This window comes from Salvelinus sp. IW2-2015, linkage group LG8, assembly GCF_002910315.2.
Source record: "Salvelinus sp. IW2-2015 linkage group LG8, ASM291031v2, whole genome shotgun sequence".
NCBI classification, from domain to species: Eukaryota; Metazoa; Chordata; class Actinopteri; order Salmoniformes; family Salmonidae; genus Salvelinus; species Salvelinus sp. IW2-2015.
Window position 1 is genome coordinate 17,737,418 of NC_036848.1, and position 25,365 is coordinate 17,762,782.

Below are 25,365 nucleotides of genomic sequence, written 5' to 3' on the forward strand. Positions count from 1 at the left end.
CTTATCTTGACACTGTAACCGTGTTTATGTTGGTCTTCATGCGGACAGTGTTCCTTCCTCGCCATTCAAATGATTTCACCCATCCACTCACAAGCCACCTACATCACTGTGCCACACATGATTTCGTTTTCAATAAGAAACTGGAGACATAATCAATGTATCTGATAGTTAGGATGTGCAAAAAATAGTATTATACTGTAGACTAGGCCTATATAGACGGAATGAGGCAGTTTATGCGTTTCCATTAGCAAATATGTAGAGTAAGCCTACAGATGGGTGTGGTCTCCAAAACATATTAATTTGTCTTCTTCTTCTTCTTGGAAGTATCAACATTCCTCTCTACTTTAAAAGATGGATCTGCTATGTCTAAACTGCAATTAGAGTAAGATCAAAATTGCAACTCCTTGCTTTCACTAGAGTGCCATTTTTCTTTCAGAAATAAGGTTTTTCTCCTATGTGTTTTGCTCTTGGAGTGGTTACAGCTGGTTACAGCTGGTTACAGCTGGCCTACAACTGTGCTGTAATTTTTCTTAGAGCTCTAAAGAATGAACAAAATGCCATGCAGTGTATACAATAACCCGGTACTATTACAGATAACGCAGTATTATGCCATTAGATGAAGATCACGGTAATGTTCATTTTAAATGTATAAGCAAATATTCCTCAACTTTAGCCGACTAATTACATGTGTTCATTGCAAAATTGTGACATCTGTTTAAAACATTGAGTGGATACGAAATAACTCTCTTTAGGACCCGTTATTTCCGTCTTTAACCATGTAGTTTAGTGTGTGTGTGTGTGTGTGTGTGTGTGTGTGTGTGTGTGTGTGTGTGTGCGTGTGCGTGTGTGTGTGTGTGTGTGCGTGCGTGTGCGAGAGAGAGCGCGAGATTGTCGCGGCTCGGAGCGTGTGTTCTTCCCTTTCACCAGCTAAACTGAAATGGAAACAGAATGGGAAAATGTTAGACGCTGAACGTCAGTGATATCAAGGAAAGGATAAAGACATTAAGTGCATAATTGGCCACAACTGTAATTATTGTTGCTTTGAATTTATAAGGCTCGCTCTTGTTATACGCGTGCGCGCTTATTCCATCTTGACAGTACACCGTAGTGGTTCCACTGGGTTCAACTTTCACATCTGGCTCAATTTCTGTGCTGATAATTGCTTCAATTAGGCTACACCCTGCATTCCAGGTGAGTCTCCTCGCTGATGAAAAGTCGTTTTGTGATGAGAATGATTTGATACAGTTCCTGTCTGTCTCCGCCGATAAGTAGCCAGGAGTAGCCTAGCCTAGATATCATGTAGAGTTTATCTCAGTGGGGATATCCCTCAAGCATTTCTGCACAGAAGCAAGGGGTTTCAGATATGTGGTTCAACTCGTTCACTGCGCTTTTGAACTCGTTCACCACTACACGCTAAATGTTCTGTTAGGCAGTGGAAATTAATTATCATTCAACGCGGGCATGTTATGTGTCAATCAATACTAATTGCAGTCCCCCTAGAAAACATTCTGTAAATATTATTCCTCTGCGGGTCCAAATGATGTATTTCCAGTAATACTCTAGGCCTTTCTGAGTATTTATTCTCTGAGTTCATTCTGTGTAGGCTATTTGAATATATTCCCGTACAAATAGACCTAGAAAAAGAAACGTAATATCGCCAGCTTGATCCATTATGGTTCCATTCATTATTGTCTTCCCTGCTGTGTAGGTGTAGGCTACATGCAGCTATGAGGAATAGAGACTACATTTTTCAATGTCTGTTCATCTGCCTCTCGTTGACGGTCGTCTGGCAAACGAGGTAAGTCGTTACCTTGAATAATAAAAATTAATCAAGTATGTTTTGTCACATTACAAAGTAAAACTGAACGTATAGCGTACCACTATATCGAGAGTTTGTAATTTAATTCATATTTTCTCCTAATCGTATTCCTTTAGTTTTGTAGACTACAATAACACAATGTTGGGATTCTACGTGCTTTAGTAGCCTATCTTATAGGTATAGCCTATGTATTTAGGATAGTGAACATCAGGCTTTGTCGACTTGGGGGTCTTTTTGAAATCAATGAAGTGGGGTAATTATCGGATTAGGTTCCTATGGGTGGCGATGAAGTACAGCCACTGTTTTCAGGCAGAAAAAGCTGTGCTCACATCATGATGCCATGGAGAAGTGCCCATCACTATAGCCACACTCTGTAAGATATGTTTATCATCAGAGCATGGGTCACGAATATGCAAATAGCACTTCATTTCAATGCTCAAGGAATGACATTCCATGTGATCACTCAGTTGTCAATTGTACCGATGTAACTACATATTGGGACACTTTGTAAAGTGGGACCTTGTACTGTATGACCATTGTACAGTATCAGTAGCCTACAGCCTATACAGTTTCTCTACAAATAAACATGCTTGTAATCTACACGTATTGGGGCATGCTCTTCATTTTGTGACGGCATATCGTAGTCACGTAGTGTAATTCTCAAATGGACTAGGAAGTCTCATGGGCTGCAACATTTGTGACACGTTGCGCTTGACTCACTGTGTCAACAGCGTTCACGAATATAGCTTGTAGACTGATCTTAGCACACAAATCAATCAAGAAACCAATGTCAGTCAATGGATTAACCGATACATTATCAATATCAAACACGTGCATTAAATTCAATTACGCGTCTTCCGATTTATTGGATTCATGAATCCGATGACATTTGTGACCCACCACCTCAATTCGGTCTTATGTACAGTAGGAACATTTTAAATGTTTTTTGTTTACATTGGATAAAAGTAGAGACTCAGAACTACAAAATGGTATATCAGACACTACAGTTGAGGAACAATGGGAAACTAATTCTGCTTTGAAAGCTGATAAACTTGTAAACTCACTTTTGAGAAAATGTGCCTTGAATGTTTTGGTACATCTAATGGAGAGCTCTTGTTTGTCTACACCTATTCAGCATCGTCCACATCCTCTGAAGACTTAGTGAGGCCATGTGCTAAACAGAGTGAGTAAGGTAGTGTATTAAACAGCCAAAGATATCAAGACAACAAGTGGTGAAAGTAGTAGCAAAAAGTAGTTGTAAAAATACCCTTTAACTAGTCCTTGGCCTATATCCTAATCTGACTTTGGTGCAGGTCATGTTGTTTTTCACATTAGGGTCTCTGGTAAACACAAAGTATATCAAATAAAATGATTTTTATTTGTCACATGCACATGATACAGAAGGTGTAAACAGTACAGTGAAATGGTTACGTGCATATTTGCATAGTAAAAATATTTGAAAAAATAGAACGTGTGCAGATAAAAAATATTGTATAATTGCTAGATGATGCTTACCCAGACACACTTGTCTAAATTGATGGGTCATGTGAAATAAACTCTATAACCACCCCCAGACACACTTGTCTAAATTGATAGGTCATGTGAAAGAAATGCTGTAATCACCCCCCAGCCACATCTAGCTAAGTGGATGAGTCACTATTGTCTAGACATGTACACATGTTCATGAAATACAATAGATGGCCGTAATCACCCCTGGATACACCTGGCTAACTAGGTGGGTCATCTAATCATCTGGCGAAGTGGATTTTTTTTTTTTGACATGTAATCAATTAGCCATAATCCCAACCCATAGCTACAGTACAAACATATTGCCATAGCTAGCCACCTTGCATGAAACGCTGTAGTATGAATCTGCAGGTAGCTAAAGCTAACCAACTAGGTTTAATGTTAGCTAGCTAGCTAACATTAGGCTATAACTAGAAATGCAAATCAATTTCTGAGATACAAATAATATTACTACACTGAACATACACGTAACATTAGCTAGCGAGACAGCAAGCTAACATTCACTAGCTAGGTAACAGTATGCTTTAACTTGCAATGAAACAACTTTCAGAACAAATGTGAAACTTGTAATGTCTGAAAATGTAGCTAGACTCTTACCTGTACACATGTATGAACGCTTGTTTCGTTGTGTCAAGTTACTCCGGTTCACACCGTGTGCAGAAAGTCGTAACTTTTTCCCACTGATCTTTGTCAATAGTGCCTGCAAAATGTAGGGCAGCATTGTTGTTGAGAGCAGTAGCAACACTTTTGCAGCTTTCCATGGTTAACGTTATATCTTTTAAAAAAAAGCCTTGGTAGCGAGGATTTTCTACACACACTGAGTAGCTCATGTTATAAACAGAAGCCAGCTACATGGCAGACCAATCCGAACTCATCTCTGGGCATGTCCAGCCCATCCATTATCTCAGCCAATCATGGCTAGCGGGAAGGTTCCTGACATTTTTACGTGGCTAAACCAACTAGGCTCGTAATTTTACAATTTTATTAATATTTACAGATGGTGTACAAGTTTGTTATTAATATACATGAAAGCTCACATGTTCCAGAAGACGTTTAAAAAATAATTTTAAAAATCGAAATGCGTTTTTTTTTGGCAAAGTATTACCTACAAAAGCCTCTCCTGTAAATTACTGACGTGCGTCATACGCCTGGCTTCCGGAAATGGGTCACATTTGTATATTAAATTGTGTTTTTGCTCCAAGATCAGATGGCACACAAATGTTCAGCATTGAAATGGGTCATCTGGGAGAATGCTTGGGAAAGGGGGAGATGTGTGTGTGTCTTCTCTCTTTCATTCCCTCTGGAATAACTGTGCAAAGGCCTTGTCAACCTGACACTCTTGTCTGTCTCCAAGGCCAGTCATTGCTGATCCTACAACAGATGCCTTCAAGAACAACATCACTCTCTTCACACGGATCCTCGACAGACTTCTAGATGGCTATGATAATCGCCTTCGACCCGGCCTTGGGGGTAAGGAATCTCTCTTGGCTTCATTTTCCATGACAAAACAAGCTTAGGCCTGTATTCATAAAGGGTCTCAGAGTATGAGTGCTGATCTAGGATCAGTTTTATATTTGACATAATAATGAACAGATTATATGGACAGGGGTGACCTGATCCTAGATCAGCACTCCTCCTCTGAAACACTTTATGAATACGATTCCAGTTTGTGGACAAACGTTTTAGAAACACATGGTATAAATTCACATACAGATTGTGATGACTTTAACTTTGTTGGCTTCATTTGATTCATTTTCCTGTCAGGTTTAGTGAATCTTAGTGGAAGTATTCCTCACAGTATTTCATATTCCTCACAGTCAGCATGCAGAACAAATACTGCCGGCGATGCTTCTGCTTGTGTCTTGTAATGTGAAAGATAGTGCAACCATAAATCGTGTAGAGTGCAGCTTAAATTTGTGTGGAGCAGCGAAACGCAGTTCAGGCAATATTTTCTCGTGACATTTAATGGTGCTGCACATGAAACCACATGAACATATCGGTCATCAGTGAGCTTGTTATTCCAAATCCTCAGTATAAAGCTGTGTCCCAAATGGCATCCTATTCTCTGCACAGTGCACCACTTTTGACCAGAGCCCTATAGGCCCTGGTCAAAAGTAGTGTACAGTAAATTGAATAGGGTGTCATTTGGGACGCAGTCCTGTTTGGTAAAGGTAGTGTTGTCTAGTCAGCAGGAGACAACGTTTCAATAGCTTTTCCCCAGAGGCAACAGCACGTGAATACTGTAATTGTTGCCGTACACGATAACACTATTACACGGTAGTTCAGCTACAGACCACTACCACCACCCTACAGAGAAAAGGTTCCCTTAACACTTTATTAGGAAACTGCCCTGTTTATATTACAGCTGTTCTCAATCCACAGTATCAAGATATTGGCTGGCGCCTTATCAAGTGGGCTATTTGCTGCACTAGCACATAGTCCACCTGGGAAAACAAGTGACGCTCTGTGGTGTGGCATGCTGGTCTATTTAGGAACCTTCAGTAGACACAAAGACACGCTTTAAAAATAAGAGATCAGTGCAGTCCACTCCATCAATCTGTGTTTACCCTTACGCCTGGAAATAGGAGAATATATCCAATCAGAAATGAATGGGCGTTGATTTAATGATGGTAGATAGGTTCCTTATCCTACAAAGTTGTATTGGTCGGCATCCAAAGCTCCTGAATTCAGAATCAAACCCTCACTCCTTGACGTCAGCGCCACGCTCGACCCGGTTAAGACATTCTATATTTATCTACACACCCAGCAACCATCAACTAAAATCTGTAAATGTGACGACAGATCATAAACTATATTTTAGTACTAGGTGTAGATCAAGGATATTATCCAATAAACTAAATGGCAATCACTGGGGCATTTTAAAATGGTGTGGAAATTGTATTGCACAGAATGACAAGTAGTTTTGCGTTGGTGTAGCAAGCCGAATTTATAAATGGGTGGTACAGTAAACCTACACAGAATGTGCTATCATCAAATATACTTTGTTTGACCATTAGCTGTAATAACAATTAAAAGCTAATGAGAAATGAGGAGAGTATTTTGATTTATGATATATAATCTGCCCTTGGGTCCTTAACAGATACATTTCTGTCTGCCTGAGGTGGACATACAGTCTGTACAGTATAGCAATCTCATTATGTGTTTGTCAATTCTGTTCTCCTGCGCAAATAGGGCAAATCACCTGCCCGTCGTTTTGGCCCATTATGTCTTAACCCTTGATTTCTAGTTGTATATGTTGGAATAACCTTTGTTGCTTTCAGTCCTCCTCCTCAGTAAACTTTGACCTGTGCACTTTGACCCCGACCCAGCACACATCCATCATCAATACCAGACGTCATCGTCTGCTCTGGCCTGGACTGGGGATGTGTGAACCTCGTTATTCTCTCGATCTCGTTAGCTTTCACTGCAATGATATCTGAATGGTGATTGTAGTTTCTTTAGACAATCGAAAATAGACAACTTAACATTTCACAGACATGGATCCACTAAACTAGACATGACATCGCCTGGGACATAATGCCCAACATAAATAAAAAAAGATGAATCAAGACACAAAACACCAACTCCGACGTACATGAATTTCAACAAACATTTATGACATACTTGTTTGATTGAGGTGGTTTTAGTAATGCATTTAGGACACTCAGACTCACCAGACGTTTGAAGGCTCTCTCTTTAGAGGTACGACAACATGTAATGTCCACATTGCTAATGTCAACTGAGATACCAGTAACCTGCTACCATGCTCCTGAATACTTGTGGTGATACTGCTACATCCATGTTTTGTATAATTTGTGCATGAAATCACAAATGGTTAATGTTTCATAGCTATCTATCCATCTAACCACAGTAACTAAATTGGTTGAACATGCCGCTCCTTCCGTTTTTGATAACCAATTGAGGTGTATTTTCACAGTTTAGTGCCAAAATCTGACTCTGCCAATCTGAGATCTGTAGGGGGTATGCGTTCTGACGGGGAAGCGTTATGTGATGGAACACCGGCCCTCAGGCATCATCATGGATATTGGTTGATCTACAGTGTCAGACATCTCATTGCTGACCACCACCACCACTGGTTCTTTCCATGTACCAGCAAAGAACTCCGTGTAGGGCTAGTGGCTAGCTAGACACTGGAGTTATCTTTCACCGCCTTGACACTTTACCCTGTGTGTGTGTGTGCATGCGTGCGTGTGGGTCAATGTGTGTGTGTGTTCTAGCCTTTAACAAGCTCATAAAGGATAAACACTTGGTCAGCATAAACCTCCGCCTAATGATTACGTTGCCCTCTAGAGGAAAGTATTGATTGAGCTGAAGGTGAATGTGAATGTGTGCCTAGGTCTAGCCGACTAAACTCAACTCCACGATATAGCTGATTGGCGCCTAGTGCGGGCGGACTTGAGCTCTGACGTCTCCTAAAATGACGTTTTTTTAAATCAAAAAACGACTGATTTCAGCACTCAAGAATAGCCCGCAATTACATAGAACAATGGGTGTAATTATGGGCTATTCTGTTGGCACTGATGTTTATTTTATGTGACATCGGAGCTCTAGTTCGCCCACACTAGTCGCCACTCAACTCCATTGTAAATTCCTGGAGTATAGTTGAATTGGCTAGTCTAGGTCCAGTAACAGAAGGTATTACTGACATAATGGTGTGGTGATGATAAACAGCACAGCGCATGAATCAATGGTGGAGGAGGATGGGATGGATTAGCAGCAACTGACCTGGAGAAAGAAAATATTTTAATTTTTACGATCAAATGTGTTATTTAGAAGCACTGAGAAGAAGTGGTATGATAGTGCCGAATAGTCCTCGCTTGAAGTGTAGTGTCTTTGTGAGATCGTACTACTACGATTCATACAATTATTCGTCGAAGCGTCTTCATTGTATGGCTATGAAAGAATCACCTTCCATCATGAGAAGATGCCTCTTCCTCCCTCCACCATCCACCCACCTCTCCACCTCTCCCTCCATTGCTCCATCCTGTCTCATTTCCAGGTGGCCCCAGAGCCCGGGCCTCCCACAGAATCTGGTGCCATTTTACATTTAAGTTGAGATTCAGGGGGCCATCAGCTCAAAACTAGCATCTGCCATATGGGTGATAGTCTTTGTTTTTGGCTCGGGGAAAAGCTGGGAAGGGTTGCCTGGATGGCAGTATGGTATAGAAGCACTGACATACTTTCTCTATGGAGAAAAAAACAATTCTCCATGCCTAGAGGTACTGAATCATCCGCAGACTTCTGCAACCCAAAATTGAGTGGCTTATGAAGAAAGTACTATTTGATGCTGCATTTGTTTTGCCATCTGTTCGACAAATGTTAGATGCCAGAGACGCATTTGACTTCCGATGAATAACAGAATATTTTTGTGTTGCATATTAATAGTGTCGGTCTTCACTTTTGTTTTTAGAAAGTGCATTGCATTTTCCCCCTAGAGTTTCCCCCAAGAGTTCTCTTTGCTTTGTGTCCAGGTTTCCTTTCAAATGTACCATACCCCCTAGCCAAAACAACTTCATTACCAATCGTTGAAACAGAAACTGCATGTGTGTTCTGTTGTAGTCTTTATTTGAGAACTACACAACCCAGCAGCAGAAGCAGCAGCGGCAGAATAACCTGCAAACCTGCACCTTTAATCCTCTGTGTTTCCAGTCTGATTGTTTAACCAGGCGTAGCTGCTGACTGGTCCATACGAGGGTCAGAAACGCACACAACCCCAACACCTCACATGTGCACCTAGGGAAACTGTTGATTTCTTGACGCTCCTAACTAATGCACGTTTTCTTCCTTTTCAGTACAGTATTGAGAGACTATTCATGTCATTTAGAGCAGCTACAGTATATTAGGTATTGGAGGATATGTAAGTTTGCCTGGCAGGCAGGTCATATACATGCTTCCTTGTAAATGTTGTTGTGCGTCATATAAAAAGGGGAGACCAGGTGTGATTGTCACCCCTTTTATCTGTGCTGTATTTCTTGACCTCTCTGTCTCATACAGCCGTGTTCCACGTTAATTGAAGGAACAATATCTCACTTTATAGATACGTTTTTTGTATTGAACTATAAATAGTGCACTCATATATTCAGTTTGCTTGTTTACTATAGTTTAGTTAGACATTTGATAGCTTGGTCGGAAGTCTAAACACATATAAATGACAAGCTAAGGGAACTTGACTAGACCACTCGCTTTGGTATGTCTGAGCTGAAGAAGTGAACCTACATTACTTGATACTATAAATAAAGTGGCCTCACATCCTCAGGCTTCAAATGCACTCTGGTTTCTTTTCTAAATAATAAAACAAGCGATTTATCCCCAAGAGCCACTTCTTTGTGCTAAGTATGCATCATTTGTACGTAACTCAGTACATTTTTTTTCTGGATTCTTTTCTAAATAATAAATAAGTGATTTGTCCTCAAGGGCCTCCACTCCTTTGTATGAAGTATGCATTATTTGTACGTAACAGTAATTTTTTTTTCATGATTTGGTTTACTTTTCCATTGAATAAGAACATGCTGCTGCTATTTATTTTGATGATTTAGTTCTATGGTGTTATTGACTGTAGGCTTGACCATAGAATCATAGAGCAGTGTATTATAGGATCTCTATCCACAGGTTAAAACAGGGTATTACTGTATTGTAAAGGTCTCACATTAAAACGGGCTACATCAGGGTCACCGTCAGTGGAGTCATATTTCAGATTTCTACATATCTAGTGTATTTATTCATCTAGTGTGAGTCTGCACACAGCAAGGTGTTTTCATCCAAACATATGCATTCAGAAAGTATTCGAACCCTTTGACTTTTTCCACATTTTGTTACGTTACAACCGTATTCTAAACTTGATTACATAAAAAAACTCCTCAGCAATTTAAACACAATACCCCATAATGACAAAGTGAAAACAATTTTTTTGAATTTTTTCAAATTTATAAAAAATGTAAAACAGATATACCTTATTTACATAAGTATTCAGACCCTTTGCTATGAGACTCGTGCATCCTTTTTTCATTGATCATCCTTGATGTTTCTACAACTTGTTTGGAGTCCACCTGTGGTAAATTCAATTGATTGGACACGATTTGGAAAGGCACGCCTGTCCATATAAGGTCCCACAGTTGACAGTGCATGTCAGAGTAAAAACCAGGCCGTGAGGTTGAATGAATTGTCCGTAGAGCTCCGAGACAGGATTGTGTAGAGGCACAGATCTGGGGAAGGGTACCAGAACATTTCTGCAGCATTTAAGGTCCCCAAGAACACAGTGGCCTCCATCATTCTTAAATGGAAGAAGTTTAGAACCACCAAGACACTTCCTAGAGCTGGCCGGCCGGCCAAACTGAGCAATCGGGTGAGAAGGGCCTTGGTCAGGGAGGTGACCAAGAACCGATAGTCACTCTGATAGAGCTCTAGAGTTCCTATGTGGAGATGGAAGAACCTTCCATAAGGACAACCATCTCTGCAGAACTCCACCAATCAGGCCTTTGTGGTAGAGTGGCAAGACCGAAGCCACTCCTCATTGGAGTTTGGAGTTTGGAGTTTGGAGCTTGGAGTTTGCCAAAAGGCACCTAAAGACTCTCAGACCATGAGAAACAAGATTCTCTGGTCTGATGAAACCAATATTGAACTCTTTGGCCTGAATGCCAAGCGACACATCTGGAGGAAACCTGGCACCCGAGTGGCGTAGCGTTCTAAGGCACTGCATCTCTGTGTGCTAGAAGCATCACTACATACTCTGGTTAGATCCCGGGCTGTATCACAACCGGCCGTGATCGGGGGTCCCATAGAGCGGCGCACAATTGCCCCAGTGTCGTCCGGGTTAGGGGTGGGTTTGGCTGGGGCAGGCTGTCATTGTAAAATAAGAATTTGTTCTTAAGACTTGCCTTGTTAAATAAATGTTAAATAAAAAAAATACCTATGGTGAAGCATGGTGGTGGCAAAATCATGCTGTGGAGATGTTTATCAGCGGCAGGGACCAGAAGACTAGTCAGGATCGAGGCAAAGGTGAACGGAGCAAAGTACAGAGAGCTCCTTGAAGAAAACCTGCTCCAGAACTCTCATGACCTCAGACTGGGGCGAAGGTTCACCTTCCAACAGGACAACGACCCTAAGTACACAGCCAAGACAACGCAGTAGTGGCTTTAGGACAAATCTCTGAATGTCCTTGAGTGGCCCAGCCAGAGCCCGGACTTAAACCTGATCCAACGTCACTGGTTAGACCTGAAAATAGCTGTGCAGCAATGCTCCCCATCCAAACAGACAGAACTTGACAGGATCTGCAGAGAAGAATGGGAGAAACTCCCTAAAAACAGGTGTGTCACGCTTGTAGCGTCATACCCAAGAAGACTTGAAGCTGTAATTGCTGCCAAAGGTGCTTCAACAAAGTACTGTGTAAAGGGTCTGAATCCTTATGTAAACGTGATATTTCCGTTTTTTTTTTTAATATATATTAGCAAACATTTCTAAAAAACTGTTTTTGCTTTGTCATTATGGGGTATTGTGTGTAGACTGATGATGGGGTAAAACATTTTTTAAATCAATTTTAGAATAAGGCTGTAGCGTAACAAAATGTAGATAAAGTCAAGGGGTCTGAATACTTTCCGAAGGCACTGCATCTCCACCCCAACATAACCATCACAAGACATGGAAGCCCCAGTTTAGATACCCAGTCCTGCCCGTGGTCTTAAATACAGTGGATAACCATCCATAATAATGTGTGGTTTACACACTTAAAGGGCCAGTGCAGTCAAAAATGTGATTTTCCTGTATATATATATATTTCCACGCTATGAGGTTGGAAAAATACTGTGAAATTGTGAACATGATTATAGTGCCTTTTTAGTGTAAGAGCTGTTTGAAAAGACTAGGGCTGTCCCCGACATAAAATGGTTTTCTGTTCTTTCGACCAATTGATTCATCTATATTTTTAAACGTGTATTTTTCCATATATAGACAAATCCTATGTGTTTTAATCAAATCAACTTCAATATATGCACGGAGCTTGTCTGATGCTTTAAGCGAACTGTTTGATTAAATAATTAAGACACACAAATGACTAGAGGGAGTCCGACCGCAATTGATTTGATTGTGCCGAGCCTGGCTCAGACTTGCTGTGCTGTGTTAAAAAAAAAAGACAGCGAGTGACTGTGTGACTAGCACTCTTTGTCTCTCTCTCATCCCTGCTGCAGAGACAACCACAGAACATCAACAGGGTGTATCACGCGCTCTGTGTTGCTAAAGCTGCAACATAATTATAGACATTTCTGACTGAAAAGTTCCCGAAATCCATAATAAAAAATTAAAAGACATTCCCATAATCGCATCAATAAATTGGTTATAACAAACTCTGAACACTAACACGTGACAGGAAAATGGATGCAGAGGACGTGACAAATAAATTTGAAACGGGGGAATGTTTACTGGTTGCTCAGGAGGTAAAGGGGAAGTCAGATGTGTGGAATAAATTTGACTAGTTGTGGAAAATGCTGGAGATCAAGAAAAAGAAGGTAAGGAGCAGGCACTGAGTGCATATTATGTGTGCCAAACAGTTGCTGTTTGATTACAATATAACTGTTTGAAACAATGTAAATATCAATAAATATATTATAAGCGTACCGGAGTGTCTGTTGTAACGTATTTTTGTAAAGCCTTTATTACAGCAAAGACCAAAAAAAGTCGCATTCATTTGTGAAATGTAATGGTTTAGGCCTATTTATTGTTTACGAAAATTATTCAACGGTCGCTTTGTTATCTTATTTGAAAACAAAAACGCTTGATTGCATTTAAAATCATGAATGACCCCTATACTGTGTGATGACATGAACTAATAAATGATTGATTGATACAGTAGCCTATATACTGTAAGTATTGAAATATAGTAAGTTACGGTATTAAGACTAAACAGGATGCGTTCTTAGGCCTACAGCTCGATGGTGGTTATACAAGGATACTACACTAAGCCTATTAATTCTAATTATATTACTTTTTATTATAATGATGATCATAATAATAACAATAAGAAGGAGATAAAGGGAGGATTATTATTATTTATTTTTTAATTCAGACAATTTGGAATAGTGTAAACAACATTTCAATTAGAATATAAATAATACCAGAGAGGCTGGTCTAACACACAAAAAATGTAAAGCTGTTATTACAGCATAGCAAAGATTATAAACAGCCACATTTGTGAAGTTCTTTATCCGATATGTGGTTGCGTGAGGCTTGGTGCCCACGGAATCAGTAGGCTATTAAAACAAACACTCAAACAGGCAACAGAAGCAGGATCTGTCTTATTTCTATAGATACAGTTGAAGTTGACGTTTACATACACTTAGAATGGAGTCATTAAAACTTGTTTTCAACCACTCCACACATTTCTTGTTAAGAAACTATAGTTTTGGCAAGTCGGTTAGGACATCTACTTTGTGCATGACACAAGTAATTTTTACAACAATTGTTTACAGACAGATTATTTCACTTATAATTTACTGTATCACAATTCCAGTGGGTCAGAAGTTTACATACACTAAGTTGACTGTGCCTTTAAACAGCTTGGAAAATTCCAGAAAATGATGTCATGGCTTTAGAAGCTTCGGATAGGCTAATTGACAAAAGTTGAGTCAATTGGAGGTGTACCTGTGGATGTATTTTAAGACCTACCTCCAAACTCTTTGCTTGACATCATGGGAAAATCAAAAGAAGTAAGCCAAGACCTCAGAAAAAAATTGTAGACCTTCACAAGTCTGGTTCATCCTTGGGAGCAATTTCCAAACGCCTGAAGGTACCACGTTCATCTGTACAAACAATAGTACGCAAGTACAAACACCATGGGACCACGCAGCCGTCATACCGCTCAGGAAGGAGACGCGTTCTGTCTGCTAGAGATGAACGTACTTTGGTGCGAAAAGTGCAAATCAATCCCAGAACAGCAGCAAAGGACCTTGTGAAGATGCTGGAGGAAACAGGTACAAAAGTATCTATATCCACAGTAAAATAAGTCTTATATCGACATAACCTGAAAGGCCGCTCAGCATGGAAGAAGCCACTGCTCCAAAACCGCCATAAAAAAAGCCAGACTACGGTTTGCAACTGCACATGGGGACAAAGTTCATACTTTTTGGAGAAATGTCCTCTGGTCTGATGAAACAGAAATTGAACTGTTTGGCCATAATGACCATCAATATGTTTGGAGGAAAAAGGGGGAAGCTTGCAAGCCGAAGAACACCATCCCAACCGTGATGCCCGGGGGTGGCAGAATCATGTTGTGGGGATGCTTTGCTGCAGGAGGTGCACTTCACAAAATAGATGGCATCATGAGGTAGGAAAATTATGTGGATATATTGAAGCAACATTTCAAAACATCAGTCAGGAAGTTAAAGCTTGGTTGCAAATGGGTCTTCCAAATGGACAATGACCCAAAGCATACTTCCAAAGTTGTGGCAAAATGGCTTAAGGACAACAAAGTCAAGGTATTGGAGTGGCCATCACAAAGCCCTGACCTCATTCCTATAGAAAATGTGTGGACAGAACTGAAAAGGAGGCCTAGAAACCTGACTCAGTTACACCAGCTCTGTCAGGAGGAATGGGCCAAAATTCATCCAACTTATTGTGGGAAGCTTGAGGAAGGCTACCTGAAACGTTTGACCCAAGTTAAACAATTTAAATGCAATGATACCAAATAATTATTGAGTGTATGTAAACGTCTGACCCACTGGGAATGTGATGAAAGAAATAAAAGCTGAAATAAATCATTCTCTCTACTATTATTTTGACATTTCACATTCTTAAAGTAAAGTGGGCATCCTAACTGACCTAAGACAGGGAAATCTTACTGAGATTAAATGTCCGGAATTGTGAAAAACTGAGGTTAAATGTATTTGGCTAAGGTGTATGTAAACTTCCGACTTCAACTGTATACAGTACATGGATGATTTATAAAGCCAGGCACATTTAATAGTTAGGCTATTGATTATAGACCTAGTGAAGTTGGAGTTTCTCTCTCTTCTCACTTTTCTTAGACAATTAAGGCAAGGGCTGTTTTCTCGTCTCATAACTCCGCATTGTTCTCAACACCAATAAGCTGGTTAACTTCGCTATTATGCACATAGCAACATGGTCTAGGAAAAGGCGCCAATTAAACAGCGCACTGATGTGTTTCAGAACCGCGGACTGCGAACACTAGCCAACACGGGAGAAAGCGAATTTGTTATCAAATATTATTTTTATTTGTGTTGCACAATTGTTCTTACATAATATAACCATATGCAATTTCAGTAGCACATGTCTTCGATTGATGTGTGAAATCACCATGCGGTAAATGTGTTGATAAAAGAAAGAGAGTTTCCAACCTCTCTGCCAATAACAGCTCATTTCACATTTTCCCCCTCCCCACTTAGGCAGTCCTAGCTAAACTATTCCTGGAGAAATTGCTCTTTACTAAACAAATGTTGTTTCTTTTTGACCATTTTAATTGAAAACTATCATAGTAAGGTACTTAATTGTTACCCAGAAATAATTTGAGATTGAGATCAAAATGGCTGCATTGGACCTTTAAACACCTATTCTATAGTGCAATCCAGTGTATGTATTGCTAAATGTATTGCACACATTACCCAACGAGCCGTCTGTTCCACTCGATATGTACTAGTTCATAAATAATAAGCATATCCATTACACGTCTGTGTGTCATTTGTCAGCAAACGCAGTGAGCACACTGGGCCTGCTCTCGCTCGCCGAGTCGCCTTGCATGAGAGCACTTTATTTTAGGATAATGAGAACCTCTTTAGAATACACATGAGTTTGTGTCTGTGTGAGTTACTGTGTGTGAGTTGCTGTGTGTGTGTGTGTGTGCAGCAGAGGATACTTGTAAAGCCTGAAAGCTTTTTTAAGAAATTACCCAAGCGTATAAGAGATTAATTTAATGAAAGAGTTGCCCAGGAGAGAAACCAAAATGTGTGCGCTGTTGTTTTCTCTGAACAGAGGTAGGCCTGACGGGATGGTGTCGTTAGGAGTAAAAAATGAAGTGTTGTTTTACTGCAACGCAGGGAAGTGCCACTCAAAATATGAGCTTCAGTAATTCATACTGAAGTGTCTAGTAATAGATCTGTTTATTCATGTTCAGCGAGGAAGAAATGGTCTCATGATCCGCCTTTGTTTGTTCTATTTTAATCCTCCTTGTTATTATGTTTTTCAGATCGTGTGACAGAGGTGAATACCAATGTCTACGTCACCAGCTTTGGCCCAGTTTCAGATACAGACATGGTGAGACCACATTCTAATCTTACAAGTACCTTGTTACCACACTGAGCCAAACTGGGCTGAACCAAGCCAAACTGTACCGGGCTGGGCTGGTTACGCATTCACCATAGTTGCTGTAACTGTGCTGGAATGGGCAATGTGAATGGAAGAATATAGAAAAACCCAATTCTGATTATGCCATTTCAGGTATTTTGTTTACTGTTTCATTGCAAAACCATGACATCATTCCGCACCATTTTCCTTTCTGTCGCTTATTTGGACCTCTTAGTCCTGGTCGTATTCATTAGGGCACACCATATCAAAACATTTTGCAACTGAAAATGAAAACAAGCATTTCTCATTGGACGGATTCCGTTTGCCCCTTCCTGTTTCCGTCCGTTTTCTTCAGTTTGGTGCCAAATGAATAGGACCCTGGTGTTTGTGTTTGTTCCAAGCAGCTTTGCCTGGCTCTAGTGGAGCACCAAAGCCCCCCCTAACACTGACGCCTTAAGATTAGGGCTCCCCTGATCGTCTTCAAAGGGCCCTGGCTTCTAACATAGCCAAGAGACCCCTCTCTCCCTCTCTCTTCCCCCGGACAATCCATTCGCTCCTCTCTTTCTCTTCTCTGGCCAGGCATCACACCTTGTTACCTTTCAAAACCTCAAAATCTTTCCCCTTCGCTTTCCTCCACAGCAGACTTAAGATCTCTGTAGCCAATGCTCCAGCTTGCGTCCCCTATTCAATTTCACTGTTCAAGGGACATGTTTAAATCAGGTTCTGGAAGAATGAGGGAGAGAGAAAAGGAGTGATAAGGCGCACATGTGATTTATTCCCATTGTGTTGCTACCTTTGCTACATTGTTCTACCCTTCTTCATCCTGAGTGCTATTTCACTGTCTGGACTCCGTTTGGTACAGCAATATTATATCTCTCACTCTCTCTCAGGTTCTCCTTCCATTCTCTTCTTTTGATGTTGTTTTCTTAGTTTCTTTTCAAAGGCAGAATTGTCCCCTTCTTTCTTCTTCCCTGGAGCTCATCCCTATACATCGTTTTCTCCTCACGGCAACACCTTTAGCAGTCTTACTATAGAGAGAGATGTGTTCTCTTCCTCCACTCGGAGCCGTGCCTATTCCTTTGACAGATTTGTCTTATAAAAATACAAATATATTTTTTTTTTAAATCGACTCGTTATTCAAGTCACTTCTTCATTTATCTTGGGCTTGTATTCAAGAAAATACACTCACCGATTTCTCATTCCACACTCACAGTCCCGTTTTTAAAATGGCAATATCCAGTGTGAGCCATTCTTTAAATGAACATTATTGTAGGAGCCGTTTTGGCCTGTGTGTTTGTTCTGTATATGTTGTCTGTGTGGCTGGGAGTGTAATTGCCTGAATATTACCGTAATATAAGATGCACCCAAATTGGCTCCAACAACTACGAATCAGCTGTTATCTATGAAACATTTATGATATTTGACAAGCAATGCAGAATTCAAACCCTATCACCCCTAAAAGCAACATATACATTAGGCATAAGTTCCCATGAAGTATTCACTAGGCGAGTGTGTCCCATGTCGTGGTAAGGAGCGTTAACTTAAGATGTGTACGATCATCTTGATGCAAAGCCATGCCTTACACGCCTAGGGAGACTATCAATATTATAATTTATTAATGTGTGCATGGTTGAGGGTAGCTTGTAGTGTCACGATCGTCGTATGAACTGGAAATATACTCAGACCAACGTGCAGCGTGATTTGGGTTCCACATGTTTAATAAAGGAAACTCACAAATACAATAAACAGCAAACGAAACGTGAAGTCATGGAGTGCTCACAGGCAACTACACACAAACAAGATCCCACAAAACACAGTGGTGAAATGGCTGCCTAAATATGATCCCCAATCAGAGACAATGATAAACAGCTGCCTCTGATTGGGAACCATACCAGGCCAACATAGAAATCAACACACTAGATCACCCACCCTAGTCACACCCCGAACTAACCAAAATAGAGAATAAAACGCTCTCTATGGTCAGGGCGTGACATGATTGATAACACCACATAGCAATCTTTGGGATTTCCATACGGAGTCCAGTGGACTACATGAGGTGCAAATCTACTTTGATAAAGCACAGAATATTGTTATCTGTTGTTGCCATCAAATCGCTAGTGGCTGAAGGTAAAATGATGAATTGACTGTTTTCATTGCACATGTGGTCTCATAAGCTGTGATGTGCTCACACCTAAGGCATGTTTTTCATTCCAGCTCATATGATTTTGAACACAGCTAGTAAGCACACATGCACACCTCTTTCAGTACCCTTTGCCCTGGAGGCTGTAACAAGCCAGGTATCCTTTGGAGAATGAAGGGAGAAGCAGGAGGAGAGAGAGAGAGAGAGAGATTGTTCTACCTAAGCAAAGTATCTCATGGCGCCACTGCTCCAGGGCTGCTAGGCTGCTAAATCAAGTAGTGGGGGTTGGATAGGCAGGATAGGTACATGGCACACTAACACCAGGGACCTCACCTTGTATAGGCTGCTCCGCTCTAAAGAAAAAACATAAAACTCCCATTCGGTGTGGATTAATGGCAGGCCCAAGTGTATGCAGGAGGAGCAGTGAGTCAGTAATGGATGTTATAGGGGCTGCATTGTATGGAGGGGATAAGACAGAGAGAAAGGGTGCCATCCACCTAAGCTTCATCACAGGCTGTTTTCACAGCCTCTCACTAGGTGCTGCTTGTGATTTATCTGTTTTACATTTGAATAATTTAACAGACGCCTTGCTCAAGGCCACATCGACAGATTTTTCACCTCGTCAGCTCGGGGATTCGAACCAGTGATATTAAGGTTACTGGCCCAACACTTAATGGCTAGGCAAACTTTCAGAGCAATTGTAATATAGTAGGGACTGACAGCTAAGGAAGGTTCAAAAAGGCAGGTGGTACAACAGAAGATATTGTGCCATTTTTAGGTGAAGGTGCAGGTTTCATATTCACAGTGCAGAAATAATTTGCAATAAAACATTTTATATCTCTTTTTTTAAGTGCACTTACGGTTCAAGGTTTTATTGTCTGCAATCGTCACCTGTGGATGATTGCCGATTGTTGACAACAACGTTCCTTCTGCCCACAGGAATACACGATAGACGTGTTCTTCCGGCAAAGCTGGAAAGACGAGAGGTTGAAATTCGACGGGCCCATGGACATACTTCGGCTGAACAACTTGATGGCCAGTAAAATATGGACTCCGGACACGTTCTTCCACAACGGGAAGAAGTCGGTGGCTCACAACATGACCATGCCCAATAAACTACTGAGGATTCAAGACGATGGCACCCTACTTTACACCATGAGGCAAATACAGCTCAAACCAAACTATTTGAATTGGTGTTAGAAATGATTCATGAAGTTGAATGAAATATTATTACTGTAGCAGGGTTAGCGTGTTCTTTCAATTCATGTGGAACAGAAAAACACAGTCAAAAGTACGACCACCGTACCCAATCTCCCCCGATGTCACCCTCGACCCAAACAAATTCCATTTGAATACATGACACACATTGCATGGAGCACATATCCCCTTGTTTCTCCTCATCGAACCAGTCTCGGTGTACGCCTCCCTTTGCCGCAGTAACCCCCCTAAATCAATAATTATGTTATTTATTGCGATATTTGACTCACTCAGTGCCAATGACAGGGGACATTATTTTGACAAGTGAGTCCCTGTAGAATACAGATGAAAGCATTGCCCAGTCAGAGGCTATTTGAATGGAATCACTTAGGAAAAGAGCATTGTCAGGTCCTTTAGGCTGGAATTGATATAGATAGAGAGCATCTCCACTGCACACAGTGCAATATATTTCAGAAATAGCCCACTATAAATCTGGGGGATACTCATAGTTTGTGTGCCCTATAAGCATTCTCTATCCTATAGCTTTGGCTTCCATCAACTCTGGTTTATTACTGATTGCACCTTAGTTTAGATTAAAAGAGGCTCTCATGCTTGTTTGGTACAACTCCATTGGTTGTTCATTCTGACACTACCAAACACGACATATGATGTAACAGCCGTAACTATTGCATACTGGTTCACATCAACCATATTTGATGGAACAGTGCCGAAAATAACAAGGTGAAAAGGATGTATGCCTGCACAGTTTGGTCGGCACGAGAGTGTGTGTGTGTGTTTGGATGTTACAGTGACGCATTGTGCTCCATGTGTGTTGTATCTAGGTTGACGGTTCACGCGGAGTGTCCTATGCATCTGGAAGATTTCCCCATGGACTTCCACTCATGTCCCCTGAAGTTTGGCAGCTGTGAGTAATGCATGATTGACAAGTGCAGAGAAACACGGGGTCACTGAGGGCGGCAGGGCATGACTCTCATGAAAAGAAAGTGGGATTTGAAATGCATGCAGGAATCAAATGTGTCTAGTTGGAGTTGCTCAATAGGTCATGTGTCATATGTTGCCGGGTCTGACTCAATACATCTGTTGAGAGAAAGGGATAAAGCCTGTGCTAAGTACCGTAGAACTAAAGATCCAATTGATTGGGAGTCCTACAGTAAATTAAGAAACACCAGTTAAACAAAAAATCTTTGTTCATTGATTTCATGTGTTCGTTTCACACCTGGTCTCATCAGCTCCCTATTTAGTTCAGTTCTTTCTGTTTTTTTTATGGTTGTGAGGTATGTGTGTTTTTGACTGCCTACCTGTGTTTGACCATTGCCTGCGACCACGATTCCTGCCTTCTGCAAAGGCTTAATAAACATCTGCCGTGCTCTGCGCGTGAATCTACACCTTTTTCTCCCTGAGCATTCATTACAGAAAACAATACCCCACAACCATACAAACAGAAATAACTGAACTAAATAGGGAGCGGATGAGACCAGGTGTGAAACGAACACAGGTGAAATCAATGAACAAAAATGAAAGACAGGGCTACGTTCCAGAACACAATGAAACAGAACACAAGGTTGACTAAGAAAAGAAAAGCAGAACCCTACAATAGGGAAGATAATCAAGGAGGTGATGGAGTCCAGGTGAGTGTCATGAGGCGCTGGGGAGCTTGACGATGGTGACAGGTGTGCGGGATAATCAGCAGCCTGATTGGCTCAAACACATTAAGAAGGAAAGAAATTCCACAAATTAACTTTTAACAAGGTACACCTGTTACCTGGAATGCATTCCAGGTGACTACCTCATGAAGCTGGTTGAGAGAATGCTAAGCGTGTGCAATGCTGTCATCAAGGCAAAGGGTGGCTACTTTGAAGAATCTCAAATAGAAAATATATTTTGATTTGTTTAACACTTTTTAGGTTACTACATGATTCCATATGTGTTATTTCATAGTTCTGATGTCTTCACTATTATTCTACAATGTAGAAAATAGTCAAAATAAAGGAAAACCCTTCAGTGAGTACTGTAGGTGTGTCCAAACTTTTGACTGGTACTGTAGTTGCGGCCAACAGGTTTGAATGAATCACCACTGTGACCTTTGTTTTTGGTGTCATTCAGCGCTGCTCCTCACTCTCCTCCATGTCAACAACACCATCACATTTTATCATTTCCAAGAGGCAGAATATAATTTCTTTACTTCACTTGATTTGAGCCTAAAACCTTTATAAAGTCCCACACCATAACAAACAAACAGGGGAATCAAGACCAGGAAAGACACAAGGATAAGAATAGATTTGGTTTCTGCTGCTACAAACTTCCGCCAGTTACAGCAATAATCATTGCATAACCACTGAGGGTGTTGAATTGTTTCGATAAACAAAACAAAGAAATGGGACCAAATGCTTCAGCCCTTAAAAGCAAAAAAAATTGCTTAGTGAGTCAGTATGTGACATTGCATGTTGTGAAGTACACTGCAAGCCATCTCCTGGCTGTAAAATGTGTGGCCTATTAACCCCTAAAAGCTAAAAGTCTACGCCTGTGGGAGGGGGGGGTTCTACTAAGCCAACATATGAAATAGTTTTAAGATGGTCATACCATGGATCATTTAGCTATTAGATTTTTTATTTTAGGCCCCATGCAGCTATAAAAAAAAAAATACAATTGATTGAATGTGTCTTTTACTGCTGTAGCCCATAGAAACACATTGAATAACACATTCATAAATGGCAAAACAGACAGTCAAAAAAGAAATCATAAAGAAGGTTATTTAGTGTATGTCCATACTTCCATTCATTTTAGAAACCAGTACTGAGTTACATTGAGAAGCTTGTGGGTGTCGTAGAACAAAAGGAGAACACCATTGTGTTCGTGAGTGGCTCCCCTTTCCATAATGGATGCTATAGACAGAAGTTGTCAAATCGACGGTACCGACTTCAGACGAGTCCCGTGGGGCTTGTGGGCCAAACCGTTCAGACGCTGCAGACGTTTGTTTGTGAGAAGACCGATTTTCAGGACGCCTCTTAGTCTGCCAAACAGCACTGCAGCTCTGTCGCTTTCCACTGCAGATGTGGAAGGCCGACATAGGCGGATGTGCAGGATTGAACCTATCTCTAGCTTAAACAGATGGATTTTGATGGGGATTTTTGTATTATGTTTATTGATTGACGCATGGCTCCGTCAATCGACTATAGGGGGAAACTCATCCATTGCCAATAACCAATTAATAATACAAGCCTTACTTTAAATGTCAAGATGAGTTAATATGTTAAGTGTTTTCATGGCGCAGCAAGACTCGCAGGGAGAGAATATGATTCCCTAATGGCATTGATGACTCACTGTTTGTCAATGTTTACTATATGAAATGTGTTATCCTCTTGATATCTGTGTCTCTGTATGAAACACCCACGATTAGGAAGATGCGATGGCTGCCAAAACCATCACATCTTCCTTATCGTGGGTGTCTTATACAGAGACACAGATATCAAGAGGATAAGACATTTCTATATACACTGAGTATACCAAACATTAGGAACACCTTCCTAGCATTGAGTTGCACCCCCTTTTGCCCTCAGAACAGCCTCAATTCGTAGGGGCATGGACTCTACAGGGTGTCGAAAGCGTTCCTCAGGGATGCTGGCTCATGTTGATTCCAATGCTTCCCACAGTTGTGTCAAGTTGGATGGATGTCCTTTGGGTGGTGGACCATTCTTGACACACACGGGAAACTGTCAAGCAGCGTTGCAGTTCTTGACACAAACCAGAACCTTGACACCTAAAACCATACCCCGTTCAAAGGCACTTAAATATTTTGTCTTGCCTGTTCACCCTCTGAATGGCACACATACACGATCCATGACTCAATTGTCTCAAGTTCTTTTTTAACCTGTCTCCTCCACGTCACCTACACTGACTGAAGTGGATTTAACAAGTAACATCAGTAAGGGATCATAGCTTTCACCTGGATTCACCTGGTCAGTCTATGTCATGGAAAGAGCAGGTGTTCTTAATGTTTTGTATACTCAGTATATACAGTACCTATCAAAAGTTTGGACACACCTACCTATTCAGGGGTTTTTCTATATATTTACTATTTTCTGCATTGTAGAATAATAGTGGAGATATCAAAACTGTGAAATAACACATATGGAATCATGTTGTAACCAAAACAGTGTTAAACAAATCAAAATATATTTTAGATTATTTAAAGTAGCAACCCTTTGCCTTGATGACAGCTTTGCACACTCTTGAATGATCAGGTGTCTAAACTTTTGACTGGTACTGTATATATACACACTAATATGGTGTGATTTGGATCCTATATCATTTATACTAGTTGTTTATTTCTTAAGTCAATAGTCATTTTCTTTCAGTTGCCTAACAAAATGTAATGAGAACAAAATGCACAACAGTCATTGAGATAAGCATCTGGAGTAGATTTTTTTGTCGGAAATGATACAACCCTTAAACAGTTCAGTGACTTTATAGACACGTTTCTATTAAATGATCTGAAATGACAATGAATCACTGCGCTATTTTCAAATGCCACACTGATGGTGTTACCCTTACTCTCTCTTTGTGATCTTAGATGCCTATACAATGTCAGAGGTGACTTACGTCTGGACCAGTAAGCCTGCCGACTCTGTGGTGGTGGAAGGAGAGAGCTCCCGTTTGAACCAGTACGACCTGCTCGGCCAAACAGTGGGCCAAGAAACCATCAAGTCCAGCACAGGTAAACTCAGGATATTACCGTGTTTTTTATCGCTTTGGTACTATTTCCACAAGTATGTGGTACATTTTCACAACTCTTAGTACAAAACTCCAAACTGGTCACACTTGTAACGCAGCCAGTCTTTCATTCCAAACCTGTCATTGTGCATTCATTTGGATTGTAAACATCACCACACAACCATTGATTCAAAATATAAGTTCATTGTGAAATGTAATAAGAATATTGGTTTAATCCCCAAAACACAACATAATGATATCTTTTAAATTTGGTCGTTTTAACAACACGTTAATCCAATAGCAAACAATGCAAGATAGTACGTGTTTGAACTCATCCTTAGAAGTGTTGAAAGTAATATGCTACAGTACTGTAAATTACAGTAGATTTCACAGTTTTCACATACACTTAAATTACCCAACAAAACTTACAGAATATCTATATTTCCCATAATATCTATCCAATGTGTAATCAAAGGTGTGATCAATGAAGACATCCTCTACAATTCATGCAAAAAATATATATATATTAATAAAAAATGTAATGAATCAAAATTAAACATAATGTTTAGCACGCATTCATTTGCATCAAGCCTGTCTTAAACATTTGGCCAAAAATTCTCATCCACATCACAATGGATGTCCTCAT

At 40.5% G+C, this 25,365-nt stretch overlaps 2 protein-coding genes across 3 annotated transcripts in view; one reads left to right on the plus strand and one right to left on the minus strand.

Moving 5' to 3' along the window:
* Positions 1–25,365, minus strand: part of pcdh12 (protocadherin 12) — a 159,661-nt gene that overhangs the window by 36,428 nt on the left and 97,868 nt on the right. The window lies entirely within an intron of this gene.
* The window catches only part of LOC111967561 (gamma-aminobutyric acid receptor subunit alpha-2), a 64,488-nt gene continuing 40,068 nt past the window's right edge, over positions 946–25,365 (plus strand). For both annotated transcript variants that reach the window (XM_070444790.1, XM_023992665.2), the window contains exons 1-7: positions 946–1,191; positions 1,709–1,798; positions 4,701–4,816; positions 16,554–16,621; positions 19,731–19,951; positions 20,831–20,913; positions 24,580–24,723. In XM_070444790.1, the coding sequence (XP_070300891.1) occupies positions 1,728–1,798; positions 4,701–4,816; positions 16,554–16,621; positions 19,731–19,951; positions 20,831–20,913; positions 24,580–24,723 (703 nt within the window). In that variant the 5' untranslated portion in view covers positions 946–1,191; positions 1,709–1,727. The remainder of the gene's footprint in view (positions 1,192–1,708; positions 1,799–4,700; positions 4,817–16,553; positions 16,622–19,730; positions 19,952–20,830; positions 20,914–24,579; positions 24,724–25,365) is intronic.